This window comes from Pantherophis guttatus, chromosome 17 (genome assembly GCF_059756535.1).
Source record: "Pantherophis guttatus breed Tessera chromosome 17, ASM5975653v1, whole genome shotgun sequence".
Taxonomy (NCBI): Eukaryota; Metazoa; Chordata; class Lepidosauria; order Squamata; family Colubridae; genus Pantherophis; species Pantherophis guttatus.
This window is the reverse complement of record NC_142079.1, coordinates 16,626,159-16,645,183: the sequence shown is the minus strand read 5'-3', so window position 1 is coordinate 16,645,183 and position 19,025 is coordinate 16,626,159. Positions and strand designations below refer to the sequence as shown.

Here is a 19,025-nt window from a genome sequence, read left to right as displayed (position 1 = left end):
CAGTTGGCTGTGTAGAGGCAATGGAGCAGCTGGCAATAAAATTATGCTCATGTGATGTCTTGCTTAATGGCCATGTTGCTAAGCAATCAACTTGCCACCTCAATTTTGGTTGTTAAAGAAGGACTTCCTGTATTGCTGGTATTCCTGACTAGGGGTGCTTGCAGAAACAGGAACAAATAATAAGCTAAACGGGTTTGCCCCCATTTCTACTTCTCAGACAATCCAGTGCTGAAAGGGTTCCCCGATTTCTGATCTCAGGCACTGCAATTCTGATTGTTCCAGTTAATCTGGGTTTGTAAGGAGTTTTAAACTAGCATTTCTTACTTTGGGTCTCACTGTTTTCCTAACTGTGGCTCAGTAAAGAAGGCTGTCCCCTTTGCAACCTAAGAAATATGTGGACCGTTCCCTCTACGAGACCTTGAGACACGTGAAGCCACGTGACCAGTCATGGCTTCTCCAAAGAGGCAGCAGAAGGTACACAACTTATGTTATTTGGCCACTATTATGGGAAGCCAATGATAAATAATACTCTTTCCCGAAAAACATTCTCTGTTTGTTTTTTGGTGTAAGGCTATCACTGTTGCCAACCTGTGCAAGGCCCGATCAAACCCGTAAATCCACTGACCTGCATTGGGGAGACGGCAGCTGCCGGAGGGGTTTTCAAAGGACTTGGGCTCAGTGGAGTTCGGGGGATTGTAGCTCCAGCAGGACCAGGAACTATGGAAGAAGAAGAAAGCGGCTCCAGATTTATATCTATTGGCATAAATAACCTAGCAGAAACCCTCTCCACCTTTTCTCATATCAAGTAAACAGAAACAAATATGGCCGGCAAGGAAGTTTAGCTCTCCCTGGATATTTTTGTGTGTCCCCATGCAGTGCCATTCAGAGCTTTCTGATATGGAACGCAATATGGGAGTTTTTGTGTTTATATCAGAAAATTAAAATATCTTTAAAGTGGAAATTATCAACATTTATGATGAATGGAATATTGTAGAGCTGGAATATCTGATAATAGAACATCAATGGATGCAAATCTTTAAAAGTATCAAGTTGTTTCTTTGAATTTGAGGTTGAAAATCAACTCATTTGGAAATTTTTTATTCCATGCTCACCCCAAAGGACGGAGTGTAGATTTTCTTTGTAGGCAACAGAAAAGTCTGATGATGCATTGTCCCATATGATTTGGCCCGAAGTGCGACTGGTTCCTTTCTGGTTCCTTTCTGTAGCATATATAACTAGATAGGTGGATAAATGTTCTAATCACATTCCAAAAAAATTTGTGGAACTTTGGTCGTATTGGTTGTGGGAAATAGCTAAGTAAATTACACCAAGAGATTGAAAAGGTGTTATTGCTCCATGCTTCAAGGACTGGGTTCAGAAAATGTGCAGTTCCTTTAATTTTGGAAAATTATTTTTTGTTTATTCCTTTTTGATTGCTTTGTTAAAAGAACTTAAACAGATTACTCACTGGATGGCTGTATATAACCTTTCTTAGCAATGTTTCTGGGTCTGTTCTTACTGTTTTTGTTGTGCTGTAAGTCAGGAGTCCCTGACCTGTGGGTCAGAGCCCACTACTGGGCTGTGGCCTATTGGCCACGTGAGTGGCTGGCCAGTGCGCGCACCTCCATTTGTGATAGCATTGACACAAGTGTCGTGCAGGCGCTCTTGCTGTTTGCATCGTGTGGGTGCTCACGACCCCGTTCACATGTGTGGCTACTCCTCCTCCCCTCCGGGCCAAGAAAGGTTGGGGACCTCTGTTGTAAGTTGTTTTGTCTGTATTTTTAAAAACTGCAACAGAATACAGATCTATTTTAAAACAGATTCCAATTAGTGATGATCTTATTTGGGAAGGCATTTGTCCCACTGGAAAGTACCTCTTGAGCTGCCGCTCCTTTCAGCCACTTTTCTTCTGTAACTCCTACACACAGACCTACTCATCCCTGTAAACCCTTCTGGACTAAGTAGGGTTATGCAGAGTGCAGACAATCAATAGGGAACAGTAAGACATACAAATTAAAGGCAGAACATAAGAAAACAAAACAAAATACATCTCGTAAAATAAAGCTACATTTATCATCAATAAAGAGTCTGATGTGGCGTTCCTGTATAATATTTCACTAATTTTATGCAGATCTTTAAAGAAAAATTACCTTGTGAGGCGCTATCAAAGGACTTGATGAGTGTTTTGACTGTGGGGGTTGGTTCCGAAGAAGTGGAGGACCTCCGGCTCAGCCCCATGCCTTGCCGCAGGGCTGCCAAATCTCTTTCCACAGCATTCATGTAGTTATAAACTCGGCCACGCTCCTCTTCTTGCCTATGGTAAGAAGAAATCCAACAAGGCGCACTTTCAACAGTCTGACTACCGCATCATACAGTGTGCCTGAAGGATGCAGGGACTACTTCATGGCTTCATCTTTTCAATGGCTAAAAATCTTAAGGGAAATAACAAGCAGGATCCCTTTTATTACATGAAACACACGGAACTAAGACAAAACAGGGGCATTTTGGAACAAAGAAGGATTTTTTCATCCTTTGAAGTACTGTCAAGGCGTCAGTCAGATGCTCCCAAGAGGTGAAAAAATGGGGATACAGGGTGTCACAGGGAAGGGACATCACATTCATATATACTTTTGCCATCACTATCCCAATTTCTGAAAACAGATTGTTATGCAATACCAATTTTCAAAACAATTTTTGAAAGGGACACAAATCTATTCTAAAATACTTCTAATACTGAACTTTACATAATGTTCATGCATAGGTCCTAAACATCCATCATTTTTTTTTAGAATGAGAAGATTAGAAAAACCTAGATAACAAGCCATTAACATTCTAGAGATGTTTTGTGATAAATATTTAGCAACTGACTGCCAATTTTCCATAGCAAATGGGGAGTTTCTGTTCCGAATCTCCGGAGGTGGTTCTGACTTCGATAGTCTCCATGTACGGGTGGCTCCTTAACCTCAAGTCCAGAAGGACCCTGGTTCAAGGCCTCTTCCAGCAGTACAGAGGCAACGAGCAGAAGTTTTAGAAATCCAGGCTTGGTTAAAAATGTTTTTCAAAACAAAACAGACAGGACGCTCTTACAGAAGAATCAAAAGGGAAATTTTCTAGTGAAATTAAGGAAAGAAGATCTTATTGCAATTAGCTTTTAATGCCTTAGAGGAAGACTGGGACGGGGAGCCTCATCTCTCTGTTGATAATGTTGGCTATTCTCCTCTCTCTCTCTTGTCCTCGGTGGCAGCTCCGAGGTGAAGTGGCCCTTTCCAGTCTGCTTCAGTTCAGTAATTCGGAGAAAGTCAATGTTTGGGCTGACCTTTCTTTTCACACAGCATCACGTTTGCTTTAGTCCAGGGTTCTTGCATGCCACGTACCAGCAGGGCACATACCTTTGCAGCACTGCATACTTTGTGCCTCTTCAATCCTGCCACATCACAAGCACTCCTGCCCTCTGCTCTCCATTACAGGGTGTAACAAAGATTTCAAATCACTCTTTAAACTATATTGTGATAGCTACTTTCGTTTTCCATTTCAGTTCTGCATGAGCCTAAACAGCCACAATTTGAGTCTACAGAAACTAAGCAACTGTTTTTTTTCCCCCAGAGGAAGAAATTTAATATTAGAAAAATCTATAAATGAAGAAAACACTGAAAATTTGGTTGGCTCTAATTCAGTCATTCCGGTAAACAGCCTGAATGTATCCAAAGCCCAAGACCCCCCCATGTCCTGTGAGTGTGGGGTGGGGTGGGGAAGAGAGAAAAGGGAATGGACCACTCAAGAGAGGTGGTGATCAGGGCTACCCCTTTCTCAGTTAGGCTCGGCTTTCCTTCTTGCAAACACAAAGGAGTGGTGGGGCAGGAATAGCCCCAGGGCCAGTCCAAATGGGGAGAGGCTTCCAAGGTCAGCCTTGCCATTTAATCTCTTGTCAGAAAAGATGAGTGGGGGAAAAAGGCCCAGTGATTGGAGAGGACTACAGGTCGTCCTCAACTTACAGCCATTCGTTTAATGACTGTTCTAAAGTTACAACAGCACTACAATGATGACAAGTGACCATTCCTCATATTTATGACTGTTGCAGCATCCCCATAGTCGCATGACAAAAATTCAGGTGCTTGGCAACCAGCATCTATTTACAACAATGGCTGCAGCGTCCCAGGATCACATGGTCATCATTTGCGACCTTCCCATTCGGCTTCTGACAAGCAAAATCAATGGGAGAAGCCAGTTCATATAATGACATGTGATTCACTTAACAACTGCAGCCATTCGCTTAACATGGCAAAAAAAAAGAAAAGAAAGAAAAGTAATATCAGGCTCAAGTCATTTAACAAGCACTTTGTTTAGCAACAGAAATTCTGTTCCCAACAGAATTCTGTATAGGTAGTCCTCAATGTATGACACTAATTGAGCCTGGAATTAAGTCGTGATGTTTGTTAAGCAGGTTACTATGTGACTTTACAACCTTTTCCGTGGCACTCGTTAAGCAAATTCTAGAATGTCTAGAATGGGAGTTTGTTGGCAATCAGAAGCAAATGCTGGTTTCCGCCAAAAAATGTCATCAATTGTGGTGACGTGAGCATGTAAGTCTGCAAACAGCCCTAAAGGCAGGCTGGCTGCTGAATACCCAAAATATGATTGTGTACCACTGGGGTTGTGTGGCTGTGGGAACTTCGAATCCAGTCATAAGTAGCCCTGGGGAGGGTTGTTGTAACTTCAAATGGTCACTGAGTGATTAGTTGTAAATTGAGGACTATCAGTAGTTAAAAAAAAGAAAGGATTTTAATAAATTTTCCGTTTTTATAAACCTCCTCTAAGAGATCTAGCAAAAAAAGCCCCTGTAAGTTATCTGATATGCTCTTGTCCTCAACAACTGCGTGCTGTGCAGCTTTCAGAAATGTAAGAAATTACCATAAATAAATTATAGATGATAATTAACTTTGATTAACATACTTGCGTGACTTTATTTCCTCGAGCTCTTTGGTGAGCTTTTCATTCTTTTCTTGAGCTTCATGCAGCCTGCGCTTCAAGTCTCCAATTTCCTCCTGGGCTTCAGATTTGATGTCATTAGCAATGACCACCGCAGTCTGCAAGTCTGCTTGAAACTGGCGCCATTCTGCAGACTCTTCCTGAAAATAAGCAGGGATCAGGTAGCGGATTCCCAGGCAGGGACCTGACAGGGATGCAATTCAACCAGAAGAGACAATGGGAAGCAGCATCTTTTGAGATTGTGTGCTCAGCTGGGGGAGGGGGGGGAGAAATGAAATCCCAAACAGCTGCCGACTGCAAGCCTGACAATTGACAGCCTGCTTGGGAACACCTGGCAGGATGGCACTCTCTCATCACAATACCCTGCCCTCTCCAACAACTCTTGCCCTCTTCTTGGGGTTTGCAATCAACACTTGGAGAAACAGTGGAGCGAAGGAAGACATCGTTATTTTGAGTGAATTTAAAATCCTATACTTCAGCCCTGGGGAAGGCTGTCAAAACTTCAAACAGTCAGAAAGCTAGATACCTTGAAGAACTCTAGGATGAGAATTTGATCGGTAAACACTTTGAAAACAAGATGGTGAATAAAAATAATTAGCAAAAAAAATTGGTCAAAAATAAATTATTCCAGATTAATCTTATTTTTTGATCTGGAAATTTCTTAGTAGCAGAAATGCAATAGATAAAATGCCCTTGATTATAGCAAACTATTTGACAAAATATCCCATGGCATGTAAATCAGCCGAATGCCGAGACAATTAAGTAGCTCGGAGCTCGCTCAAAAATCAGACATGTCCTTCTCAATGTTCTTATTAAATTGGAGGGAACGAGTGTTGGTCCTACCTGATACACCCCTTTTCAGCTGGAAAGAGAGACTCCAGGCATGGGTACCACTCTGTCTTCTGGCTCTATGGACTGGGTTCAAATTGTAGAGACGCCCCCTCTTGATGACACTCCCAGTTTCAACAATGTACTGCATCACCTGACCGATCCATACGCATCACCTATAACGACACCCCACGAACGCCCCAGACCCCTGTCTTTTAGGGTGGGGCTGGAGTCTCTCATTCCAACTGAAAAGGGGTGTATCAGGTAGGACCAACACCCATTTTCCAGCTAGGAACTCGAGACTCCAGGCATGGGACTTACCAAAGCAGTCCTCAAGGGTGGGAAGTCGTCTGGTCCCGCAGTCCGGGTGTCTCCACCAAACTGTGCCGAACTCACTGACCCCAATCCACCTCTTCCGAAACCCAAGCTTCAATATGGTAATGTTGGAAGAATGGCGACGGAATCACTCATTGCTCTGCAGCTCCTTTTCACAGATACACTAGTGTCCCACAATGTGGACGTGACCGCCCTTCATATGGCATGTGTGTTAACCACCTCTGGGTCATGGTAAAGACTGAGCATCGAAGCTCAGGCAATTATAGCTCTTATCCAGCACCCCCTGTCTAAGGGGAGAGCTCCCTCCGCCTGGTTGACTGGAAAAAAGACATAAAGGGGTCCTTTCTACCTTGAACCCCTGTGTCCTCTTGATGAAATTCCTCCTGACCCGGCTTACCCCAAGTGTCTGCCAGTCCCCTTTCCGGCAGACAATGGATAACAGTAAGAATGGCGGAATCCACTCCTGTGCCCAGTGAAACCCGGAGGTGAGATTGATCTTAAAGACCAGGTCTAACGTAAACACTCCTCTATCACAGAGAAAGTGCTCCGCTCTGATATCTTTCTGGTCGATGTAAGGGCCACAGAAAAAAAACCCCTGTCTCTACTCTAAGAACTGAGGTGAACCATCCTAAACAGCTCAAACCCAAAACAAAAGGGCTGAAGGGAGAGCTGAAACCCCCCCTGGTGTCCCAGTTGGTATAGCTGTGACCCACCGCCGGTCTCAATTAGTGGCCCTCCGGATAAGCTTTTGACCTCCGGAAGTAATGTCATCACTTCGCTTCCTCCACAACCTAGCACTCTGCAATACTGCTATGCGCTGCCTAGCATTGCTGGATCTAATCCTGTTTTCCACCTGCTTGCCCACTCGATGAGTAGTGGAACCACTATCCTTGTCGGCTGTATATCTTTGGAGGAGCACCATAACTAAACACCTTTCAAGTAGCAACAGAATTGGACATTGTGAATGGGCGTCTGGCCATCTACAAAGACCGGGGCACGCTGAAGGAGAGGATCTGCCCCTCCAGCAGTCCCTGCTCCACCGCCACTCGGTCAAAATTAGCCCCCCGGGTTTCTGGATGGCCAAAAGACCCCTGGTCGAGGGATACCCTGTCGGACAGAAGTCTCCGCGGAGGCCAACCGACAGGCTCACCCGTCCCACGACCTCCGGGTGTCAAGACCAATGTGGCATTGTCCAGGATACTCTGTCCTGGTTTGAAGAACCCCAGTAGGAAAGCCAGAGCAAAAAGCGGACCGTGGGCTCTGGGCCACTGAGAACAAAGTGTGTCGACCCTTGCTGCCCCCTGAATCGGGCACCATGGGAAACAACGGGATATCTGTCTGGATGCTGACGACGTGGAGAGATCCCTGGGCGGTCCACCGAACCAAATCACAATCACTTCGAACCACGCTAGAAGCAAATGCCACACCAAGTGGTCTAAGGGCCCTACTCAACCACTCTGCCCTCATATCGTTTGCCCTGCTTACACTCCGCCCTGATGGATCCCAGTTGTGTCCAGCCAGACGCCAGAGGATCCTCGTCACTGCCTTTAGTGTCTAAGAACGAGTTTCTCCCTGTCTGTTGACCTGGTCTTGACTGCCTGAGAGTCGGTCATAGGAAGCACACGGTAGCCTTGGAGACACTCTGAAATGCCAGTGCGCCATCTGACCTCTTCCTCTCCAGCTAGTGCTACTCTTGCCTGCCTCCGCTTACAACCAAGTCTCTGGGTCACAGGTCCAGACAATGGGCTCCCAACCGACGAAACTGTCGTCCTGTGTTACCACTATTCGCTCCTGGACGATAAGTAACATCCCTGCATCATGTGCCTATAAGTGCACCAACGGGTAGTCCTGAAGACGTCCCCCGGAACCTCAACCCTGGCATGATGAGTGTCTCAACCGTTCCTCTGAAATGGGAGCCCGAACCATTACCGAAACCGTGCAGGAATCTGCTCCAGGCACAACCTCTATACCAGAGATCATCGTGCCTAACCCTAACCCTAACAGTGACAACAGTACTTCTAAGAATCGTACTGGCCCACCAAACTTGACGCATCAGACCCGTGATACTGAACGGTTCCCTCCGGGAACAGGAGTCCCAGACTAAATCCGTAAAGACACCGAGAATGGTGCCTCGGCACCCCATATCCTCCTGCCAATTAGCTGCCCTAAGGGCCCCTGGCCCTGATCACAGTTGTGATGAAGCAACTGCGGAATTCTGGGCTGCATCAGCTGTAACTACTGTATCCTGTCAAAACTAAACTGGCCAGGCACCCTGGGAATCCTTCTGCTTCTGAATCGTCTCTACCCATGATAGAAGAGCTGATCTGTTCTAATGTCCTCCGCAGGAGGATATGGGGTGCAGGTGGCACCATCGCATCGCATTTCATTTCACTTCATTTCATTTCATTGCACTTCATTGCATTCCATTGCATTGCATTGCATCGCCCTGCACTGCATCGCCCTGCACTGCATCGCCTCGCCTCGCCTTTTATTCCATTTCATACCATTTCATTCCATTCTTTTAATTCCCACAAAAAGGCCCCATCATCCATTTGGCGCCAAAACAACAAATCCAAAAATTTTCTCTTCCTGGACATAGTTCAGACCAACAATCCTGAAATCCCAACCATTTCCTCCTTACTGTTCATGGCTCCATGCTGCCATAAACAAGCCGTGGGGAAAGCAACCCTCACCAAAGGCTACAATCAAACTGTGAAAATTTCTATACTTTACCAAACTCCTAATCCATCTCAGAAATCCTATCAGCCAAATTGCTATGATTAATTTTAAAGAGAACCCCATAGTATGTCCTAACGAGCTCAGGACTGAGTTGAACTGGGAGTGTCATCAAGAGGGGGCATCTCTACAATTTGAACCCAGTCCATAGAGCCAGAAGACAGAGTGATACCCATGCCTGGAGTCTCGAGTTTCTAGCTGGAAAATGGGTGGCACAAAATTCAGTTCAGGGCCCTTCAGTGTTTATATTAGCAATGTGAATGAGGATGTGGAAAGACTGCTTAGAAAGTCTGCAATAGAGCAAAATTCAATGAATAGATAGCATAGATCCCAGAACACAGGAACAACATTGAAAAAGACCATGACAGTTTAGAGAAACGAGCTGAAAATATCACTATGGGGTTTAACAGAAACAATGTGAAGTTGAAATGAAAGACAGAGATCAAGGGAAAGGGATCTTTCATCTAACAGTAATATTGTGGCAAGATCTTGTGAGTTGATCAGTTACTGAATATGATCCAGCATACGCTGTGGCAGCAAAAAGCCCAAAGCAGGAGCGGTTCCTATTCCAGTGTATATCCTGTGTTGGTCTGATCTCCCTTTTGGTAGGAGCAGTTTGAGAGCAGAATGGAAGACCAAGACCGAGGACCCAGGGGAGGGGTGGGTGTGTGTGTGGCGGTTATTATTAAAGAAGATCTTGGTTCGAGGGAAACCACTGTGCCACAGACGGCTAGATGTGAAACCCTCTTTGTGAGATGGGGTCATGGGGCTCAGATGGGCCTGTTGCTCACGTACCTGGCTCCCTGCCGCGTGGCAACGGCCTTGCCCGAGCTACTCGACGTGATAGCCACGGTGGCAGTTGACACACCCAGGCTTATGGTCATGGGTGATTTCAACCTGCCATCCGTTGGTGAGACGTCTGAGATAGCCCAGGAGTTCATGGCTTCCATAACGGCCATGGACCTGACCCAGTTAGTTCATGGCCCCACCCACAAGGGGGGTCACACTCTGGACCTGATTTTTGTCTCTGGCCAGTGGTTGAGTGGCCTTGTTATAGGGGATATAGACATGGAACCCTTGTCATGGTCTGACCACTCGCTCCTTCGCCTGGATCTCCGAACGGCTACACCCCGCCGCAGGGAGGCGGAGCCTACAAGATGGGTCCACCCCAGGCGCCTGATGGATTCTGATAGATTCCAGATGGAGCTTGGGCCATTTCCTGAGGTTCTAGCACGACTCGGTCGGGGACCTGGTGGCGGCCTGGGATCGGGCCGCTAGCGGAGCCTTAGATCGAGTCATGCCTTTGCAGCCTCTGACCCGGTGCTGATCCCTCGCGGCTCCTTGGTTCACTGAGGAGCTGAGGGAGATGAAGCGCCGGAAAAGATGCCTGGAGAGTGGTTGGAGGGCCAGTCTCACCGAATCTGATCGAACACTGGTAAGGTCGCATATTAAGACCTACCTAGTGGCGATAAAAGCGGCGAAGTCCAATTACTTTTCCGCTCTTATTGCGTCATCAGAGAATCGTCCGGCGGCCCTGTTCAGAGTGACCCGCTCCCTGCTTCAACCGGGAGTGCGGGAGGACCCTCTGGAGGGCAGGGCTGAGGATTTCGGACGATATCTGTATGACAAAATCGCTCAGATCCGGCGGGATTTGGACTCTGACTGGGTAGATCCGGGCAGGATGACGAGGAATAGTCTTGAGAATGTTATCTGGGAAGAGTTTGACTTTGTGACTCCGGATGACATGGACAGGATTTTGGGGAGACTTAATGCGACCACATGTTTACTGGACCCGTGTCCCTCCTGGTTAGTACTGGCTTCCCAGGAGGTTTCACGTGGCTGGCTCCAGGGAATTATCAACGCTTCGTTGAGTGAGGGTCACTTCCCCGCTACCTTGAAAGAGGCGGTGGTGAGGCCTCTCCTCAAGAAGCCCTCCCTGGACCCGGCAGTATTGGCTAACTACCGTCCTGTCTCCAACCTTCACTTCGTGGCGAAGGTTGTTGAGAGTGTGTTGAAAGAGGAGAAAATAATTCAAACTTGGTTTCAATGTGTACAATTACAAGCCAGATGGAAAAAAGACCAGAAAACTGGTGTTATACAAAGTGATGAAAATTTAATTAAACAAATTAGAGACCAAAGCCCAATGCACATAAAAAGATTGTATAATATATTGATAGAGATGGACTCGGAAACAGAGTTAGTTAAGGACCGTATGATAAAATGGGCGCAGAATTTTGAACAGCCAATAATGATGGAAACTTGGGAAAAAATATGGGTGACAAATGTGAAATTTACCAAAGTGCAAAATTTAAGGGAGAACTTTTATAAAATGTTTTATAGATGGCATCTAGACCCAAAAAAGTTATCTCGTATGTATCCAAATATACAACCAAAATGTTGGAGATGTAATTGTGAGGATGCCACTTATTTTCACATTTGGTGGACATGTAAAAAGGTTAAAGCGTTTTGGATAAAAATTTGGTGGATTCTACAAAATATTCTTAAAAAGAGGTTGAAATTTACACCACAGCTGTTTCTGCTGGGTATAGTTACGGATTGTACAGTTATAGAGACTAAATTGATTTTGAACTTAATAACTGCAGCAAGACTGTTGGTGGCACAATATTGGAAGAAGCAAGATTTACCTACAATCCAAGAGTGGACAATGAAAGTTACAAACCTAGCGGAAATGGCAAAAATGTCGGCGTACTTGAAGGATCATTCAAATGAAAGATATTTAAGAGACTGGAGAAGATGGATAGATTATATTCAAAATAAATATCGGAATAAGAAATTGCAGATAGGTTATGAATGATTATATAGATATTTGGTGTGTCTTTAAGTAATTAAGCTAGGCGGGTAATTAGGGAATTGAAGGAACAAGAGATGTGGAATGTTATAATTATTTAGACTAGGATTGATTATGATTGTTGAAGTTTATACCCTGTAATTTGTTCTGGGAAGAGGAGGGGGGGAGGGGGGAGGTTGGGGTAGGGAAGGGGGGGGGAAATATGTAAACTTTTTGTAAAACTTTTCAATTAAAAAAAAAAAGAGAGAGAGTGTGGTCGCACGACAGTTCCCACAATTCCTGGAGGAAACGTCCTATCTGGATCCGTTCCAGTCGGGTTTCAGGCCTGGGCACAGCATGGAAACGGCATTGGTCGCGTTGGTTGATGATCTCTGGAGGGCTCGGGACAGGGGTTGCTCCTCTGTTCTGGTCCTATTAGACCTCTCAGCGGCTTTTGATACCATCAACCATGATATCATGCTGCACCGGTTGGAAGAGTTGGGGATGGGGGGCACCGTGTTACGGTGGTTCTCCTCCTTTCTCTCCAACCGGTCGCAGTTTGTGTTGACAGGTGGCCAGAGGTCGACCTCGAGACCTCTCATCTGTGGAGTGCCGCAAGGGTCGGTCCTCTCGCCCCTTCTGTTCAACATTTATGTGAAGCCGCTGGGCGAGATCATCCATGGCTTTGGGGTGAGATACCACCAGTACGCTGATGACACCCAGCTGTACATCTCCACCCCAGACCACCCCAGCGATGCCCTTGAAGTGATGGCCCAGTGCCTGGAGGCTGTACGGATCTGGATGGGGAGGAACAAGCTCAAGCTCAACCCTTCCAAGACTGAGTGGCTGTGGTTCCCGGCATCCCGATATAGTCAGCTGACTCCATCGCTGACTATCGGGGGTGAGTCTTTGGCCCCCGTGGAGAGGACGCGCAATCTGGGTGTCCTCCTGGATACGCAGCTGTCCTTGGAGGAACATCTGACGGCTGTTGCCAGGGGGACCTTTTGTCAGGTTCGCCTGATTCGCCAGTTGCGCCCCTTTCTTGATCGGGATTCCGTGTGCACAGTCACTCATGCCCTTGTCACCTCTCGCCTGGACTATTGCAACGCTCTCTACATGGGGCTCCCCTTGAGGAGCACCCGGAGGCTCCAACTGGTCCAGAATGCGGCCGCGCGGGTAATTATGGGAGCTGCATGGCGCTCCCGCATAACACCGCTCCTGTGCGAGCTGCACTGGCTCCCAGTGGTCTTCCGGGTGCGCTTCAAGGTGTTGGTTACCACCTTTAAAGCGCTCCATGGCTCAGGACCTGGTTATCTTCGAGACCGCCTTCTGCCACCGACGACCTCCCATCGACCCGTGCGCTCCCACAGAGAGGGCCTCCTCGGGGTGCCATCAGCCAAGCAATGCAGGCTGGTGACCCCCAGGGGGAGGGCCTTCTCTGTGGGGGCACATACCCTCTGGAATCAGCTGCCCCCAGAGATAAGGAGAATCCAAGACCTCCGTGCCTTTCGCCGTGCCCTTAAAACTTTCTTTTTCCAACAAGCCTAACAAATCTTTTAAATGATTTTAAATTTCTTTGTCTTTTTAAATTTTGGGCCAAATTGAGGTATTTTCTTTTAATCTGTTCTTAATGTATTTATTATGTGTTTTTATTTGGCTGTACACCGCCCTGAGTCCCTAGGGAGAAGGGCGGTATATAAATTTGAAGTAAAATAAAATAAATAAATAAAATAAAGAGAGGTGGCAGTTTCCCTTCAGTGAATGTGCTCAGGTGGGGTCTTAGGGACATCCAGCATCCCTCAGCTCTGGATTCCTACCCAAAGGAGGGATCTAATGACCTATGTGGCTCCTTATGAATAAAGAACTGCAGAAGAGACATGCATTCTTTTCAAACCCTTTCAGAATAGAACAAGAAGGTAACTGGACTAAATAAGGAGCCACTTTGGTCTAGTGGTTAAGGCACTAGGCTAGAAAAAGGGAGACTGTGAATTCAACTTCCACCTTATGCATGAAAGCCAGCTGGGTGACTCTGGGCCAGTCCTTCTCTCTCTCTCAGCCCAACAAACATGATGACTTACCCTCAGCCGCCTGTGCAGGGTCTTGATCTCTCTTTCCATGTCATGCTTTTGATCCTGAAGCTTCTTAACTGTGTCTAGCAAATAAAAAGTAGCACAGGATTTAACAATACACCTGAACACATTTCATGTATTTATTATATATTTATGTGTCTAATGACCAAAGTTCTCTGGATAGACTGCAAAACTGTTATATAAAAGTAAGTATCCCTCATGTATAAAAATAATAAAAGTCTTGGGAGAGGTAAATATATTAGACTGGCATCCTAAATGCCTCAGAATATGTGTTCTACAGCAAAAATGGTAGCCTACACCTAAGACCACCTTTTCTCTCTTGGGACTCAACTCACTTCCCTACTTTTACGCAAACACATAAAGGCACTGCTGAATTTCAATGCAGGTTCCTTAGCTTGTCTCCAGGACAAAATATGTTTGTTTCAGATTAACTTTTCATGTACTGCAGTTTTGCTCAAAAGCTGCTATTAAGACAGGTTAGCCGCTGTCTTTCAGGGTTTGGCTTTCCAGCTTATGATACCAGCTTTCAAAGTCTAAGATCGCCATCTAGTGAGAAGTTCAAGGAGAAAGCAAAGGCCCAATTTGGGAAAACCTTTCTATATCTACGTTCTTTTTTAATTAGTGGCTGTAAAATTATTTCCTTTACATCTTAATCTTTGAGGTATGCAAGACTGTGTAGATACTGTAACCAGTTTAGCCATAAAATGTTAAATTTTCAACATCCATCTTTTAGTTATTATTACACCTGGTTTAAAACAAATGGTAACAAATTTATTTCTTTGTCTCATTATCTACAATACTTCTAAATCTGTGAGACAAATTTGGTAGAAAATAGCACCAGATAAACAGAAACGGCCAAGGAAGAAAAGATCCACTCAAGAGTGTCCTGGTTGCATTTGAACAAGCCAGGCAGCTTTGCTGCCCCCTGCACAGATAGGAAAGCAAGTTCAATCACCTTTGGGGAAACCAACCTTTACGTTTTCCAGGCAAGAGTGTTTTCCATCAAAGCATTAATGAGGTTAATTTTTTTCAACCATTTATTCTACACTCCCCTTTTTTATAAAACATTATCTTCATCCCATTTAATGCTATCTCATTTAGAAAAAGGAACTGAATCATATATGCATACGGGGCTCTTTAACCTACTTTCAAAATTTATTATTCAGTATAATGGCAATATTATATTTCACTTGAAAAGCTATACAATTGTGAACCTGCATCCTCCTTCCAAGGTTTAAAATATGCTTTTCTACTTATATGCAGCTTTTTCTTTCTGAATACAAATTTTAGAAAAAAATGCTTCTTATGAATTCCAGAGTTTCCGGAGACTGGCAATGTTTGAGAAAGGTGTAATGGCTAATACTCCAAAATATAATTTTCCCTAACACAGATAATTTTAATGACTGGTTTAAGTAAAGTTGATCTTTACTTTTATGCATTAAGAAATCCTAATGTACCATGCTCAGTTTGGAAGTATTGGGGGGGGAATAAAACTCTAAGATTTATGTAATAGCAATAGCCCTTAGACTTGTATCTCGCTTCCCCGTGCTTTCCAGCCCTCTCTAAGCAGTTTACAGAGTCAGCCTATTACTTCCAACAATCTGGGTCCTCATTTTACCCACCTCATTTTACTGACCAATATCGGAAGGATGGAAGGCTGAGTCAACCTTGATCCAGTGAGATCCAAACTGCCAAATTGCAGGCAGCTGGCAGTCAGCAGAAGTAGCCTGCAGTACTGCACTCTAACCACTGTGCCACCATGGCTCTTAACAGTAATAGTTTTTTTAAAGACTTCTCAAAACTAAAAGTAATGGGTAGACTATAACAATGATAAATTATATGATAAACAAAACATGATAAATTATAAAAGCAAAAATAACCATATCAAATTTTAAGAATAAAAGGAGTAACTAATCAAATAATGTATCTGCCCTGCCCAAGATGGATACTGCTAAATCTATAAACTGAAGGCCCAGTGAAATGAAACCATCTTTTAAGCCTTCTAAAAATGGGGGGGGGGGAGAGGGTGGGAGGCAGTTCTAAACCTGGAGGGACGTGAGAGAGACAACCTGTTGCCTCGTGCACGTCCCCTTCCTCTCAGGCAGGGCTCTTCACAAGCCTCCCAAAGATCTTCTCAATGCATGTGCAGAGGCAACCCTGGCAAGGGGCTGCCTGATACTGTAGAAGACATGATGCTGTTTGGAGCACTCCCTCCCCCCTTCGTTACCTTTCCAGGGACTTGAGAAACAAGCAACCTTCAGCCCAGCCTCAAATGGCCTGGAGGGTGAAGGAACGTTGAGGAAACAACGTTGAGGTTACTAGATCGTGGGCAGAGCCCTGGGAACCAGGGACCGTTGAATAGTAGCTCTCTAAAAAGAAGCCACTGTTCTCCATTACTTCCTTGTTCTGCCTTAATTATCTCAATAAACCTCTTGCACGACTCTGTAGAGGTAAGTTGCATCCTGCCCTTCTTAGGTTAGCTTTGCTGGCTCCAGTTTGGAAAATAAACCAGATGGATATCAGTGAAATTTTGTGCTGGTCTCCAGGTTTGAATAACACTGTGGGAGAAATTTCTCCCACAACAGAACCTAGCGCTCTCCTATACAAGGCTGTCCGGATCATTAGGGGATTTGGAATGGGGCCCTGAAGCTTCCTGGTAATCGGGGCGGTGACATTTGGAGAGAGGTCACCCTGCAGCAGAGAGATCTTCCCACCAGGAGTATCCCCTCTGTGTTCGGATCTCTCAGCCTTCTAAAGCAAGCAAGGTAAATTATCATTCAGCTGCCTGCAATTACTGCAGGTTCGAATCTCGCCAAAGCTCAAGGTTGACTCAGCCTTCCATCCTATCTAAGGTAGGTAAATTGAGGAGCCAGTTGTGGGGGCAATAAACTGACTTTGTATAAATATACAAAAGTATGAAGGCTATTGCTTAACGCCCTGAGTCTCCGGAGAAGGGCGGCATATAAATCAAATTTACAAAAAAAAGAGACAGCCACTGACAGGAACGTCCTTTTATTTCTGTAGGGGAGTTGGTGAATCAGGACAGCTGGCTTAGGAAGTGTGAATGGCCCACCCTGCATCTGTCGCCATACCTTCCCCAGCCCATCATGGTTTCAATTCAGGCCCCCATCCAGACAACCTGTAATGGTATGTGGAACAGTTTTGGGAGATAAGAGGAAGACCTGCAGCCTGATAAGAGGTAGCTCAATCTGCAGATGGGGAAGCATTTCAGAAGAGACCCTCCCTATTTTTCCACTGTCTAAAACGAGAGGAAGGGAACTTGCGGGGTTCTGTTAATGTAATCTTACCATAAAGTAGGATTAGTTCATCTGGGTGTGTTTCTTGTTTGGACTCCCACACAAGGCTGACCCAACCCAGAGAGAACTGAACCCGCCCTCTTATTTTCATGCACTGCACTCATTCTGCCAGTGTTAGCCACCTTGGGTGGTCACTTCCCCAGAATACGCTGGTTCATTACATACACAGTAAGCATTCCTTCCAACCACCCATCTTGCCTTGCCTTGCCTGCCCGTCAAACTAAAGATTCTCCCCAATTTTCCTCAGGTATCTCAGGCTGGGAAGTGCCCATCAACCCTACCAGATCTCTCCTCCTGGCCCCTTCTTTTTTCTCAGGGGGTGCCCTCATCAACCCTCTCCAGCGCTCCCTGGAGAGCACAACATAGAAAGCACCTTACATATTCTTCCCAGCCAAGTAAAGACTACGTACCTCTCTCCACATCACTTATCAGCACTCCGTAGTCTTCTTATTCAGACGCTGGGCTACCCATCCCTGCCTCTCAGTTTCATTTCAGGCCAGACCCTGCAAGCTCAAAGCTGCACTCTCTCCCCCTTCCCCTTTTGTAGCACTTAGGACAATAATGCCCGACTTTCCCTGGCAGATTCTAAGAAGGCTTGCTGGCAGTGCTGCCTCCGCAGCTCACGTGCCACAGGTTGTCCTTCAACTAATCGTCTGGAGGCCAGTTCTCCTCACGATGCCTCACTGAGCATGGAGTGCCCAGGGTTCCCAAGCTCCTTTATTGTCCAAATGGCTTCTCTGAAATGCCTGGCATCTCTTCCTTCACCCTCATGCTCTTCTACTTCCCTAACCCCGATTATCACCATTTTGACCCTTGTCAAATGTCCTGATTTCACCCTTCACTTCCCACATCCCCTTCCACTGAAAAGCTTATAATCCATTTTATCCAAAATTACCTGCATTCCATATCCCGCTTCCTCAAGTAAATTCCAAATCTCTAATCTTAACATTTAAGCTCTCCCAAGACAATATTTTCTACAATGCCATACAAAAATAATTGGGGCCGTGTTGATAAAACCTTAGTCCGCTTAAAATTTGTTTTCAAATCCCTTACTCTATTTTAATATTTCAACAAGAGGAGCATAATATTACCTCTATTCTAAGTGCAGGTTAATAATCCCCATGTTTATAAAATCTTGATTTCATAAACATCTTTGCCATCTCTATTTTATTTGCATCTATGATGCATTTCTTTCACAAATGAAATCAAATGTATCTGCAGATTTGATCATGCATTTTCTTTATTTAAAAGATCTAAATGGCCACCTATCTCATAAAACACAACTCTGGCTGGGGGCTTGCAACAATAATAAAAGCAAAAGCAAGCCAAAAGAAGAAATCCAGGCTCCTGACCCACCACCTCCAATCCATCCATTCATGCTCCAACCTTCCTCGACTCCAGGGCTGGAGGAAAACTGCCTAGCCCTTCAAGGCTTCAAAGGGTGTGTGTGTGTGTGTGTGTGTGTGTGTGTGTGTACGCGCCAGATCCCAGGGAAGGGGCAGGCACAGTTTAAGAGTCACAGTGGTGGTATAATAAGAACCTGTCATACCTTCCCAGAACCAGAACTCAAAACTATTACCTATAATGTTTTTTTAAAAAAATTCTGGAGAACTGGTGAGATGCCAGCAGCACACCGAGAAAAGCAACTGCAAAAGTCCCAGGGAAAGCCGAGAGGCTACTTACTCTCCAAGTCAGTGATGATGAGGTTGTCGTGGAGTTTCACTGCTCGATGCTGCTCCACTTCGTCCTCCAGTTCAAATATGGTTTCTTTCATGTCACTCCTTTCTGTCTCCTTCTCCTCCAAATCTGTGCGTATTTTCTCTAAGGTGATGTTCAGATCCTCAATTTGCTTTTTGGCTTCTTCTCGGAAAGCTCTGTACTCATCCTCTATCTAATTTAAGACAAATGGCCAGACTCTAATTGCTTCTTCCAAACAGATTTCAA

At 45.3% G+C, this 19,025-nt stretch overlaps 1 protein-coding gene across 8 annotated transcripts in view; it reads right to left on the bottom strand.

The window, feature by feature from the left end:
* Window positions 1-19,025, bottom strand: part of SPECC1L (sperm antigen with calponin homology and coiled-coil domains 1 like) — a 54,816-nt gene that overhangs the window by 18,306 nt on the left and 17,485 nt on the right. For 4 of the 8 annotated variants that reach the window (XM_034438530.3, XM_034438531.3, XM_034438528.3 and 1 more), the window contains 6 exons: window positions 18,765-18,972; window positions 13,753-13,826; window positions 4,951-5,126; window positions 2,151-2,314; window positions 1,113-1,235; window positions 626-717 (listed from right to left, as the gene is read on the bottom strand). In XM_034438530.3, coding sequence (XP_034294421.1) covers window positions 626-717; window positions 1,113-1,235; window positions 2,151-2,314; window positions 4,951-5,126; window positions 13,753-13,826; window positions 18,765-18,972 — 837 coding nt within the window. Of the gene's footprint in view, window positions 1-625; window positions 718-1,112; window positions 1,236-1,874; window positions 1,968-2,150; window positions 2,315-4,950; window positions 5,127-13,752; window positions 13,827-18,764; window positions 18,973-19,025 lie in introns of all 8 variants that reach the window. The other 4 variants (XM_087880622.1, XM_087880623.1, XM_034438527.3 and 1 more) reach the window with 2 other exon arrangements.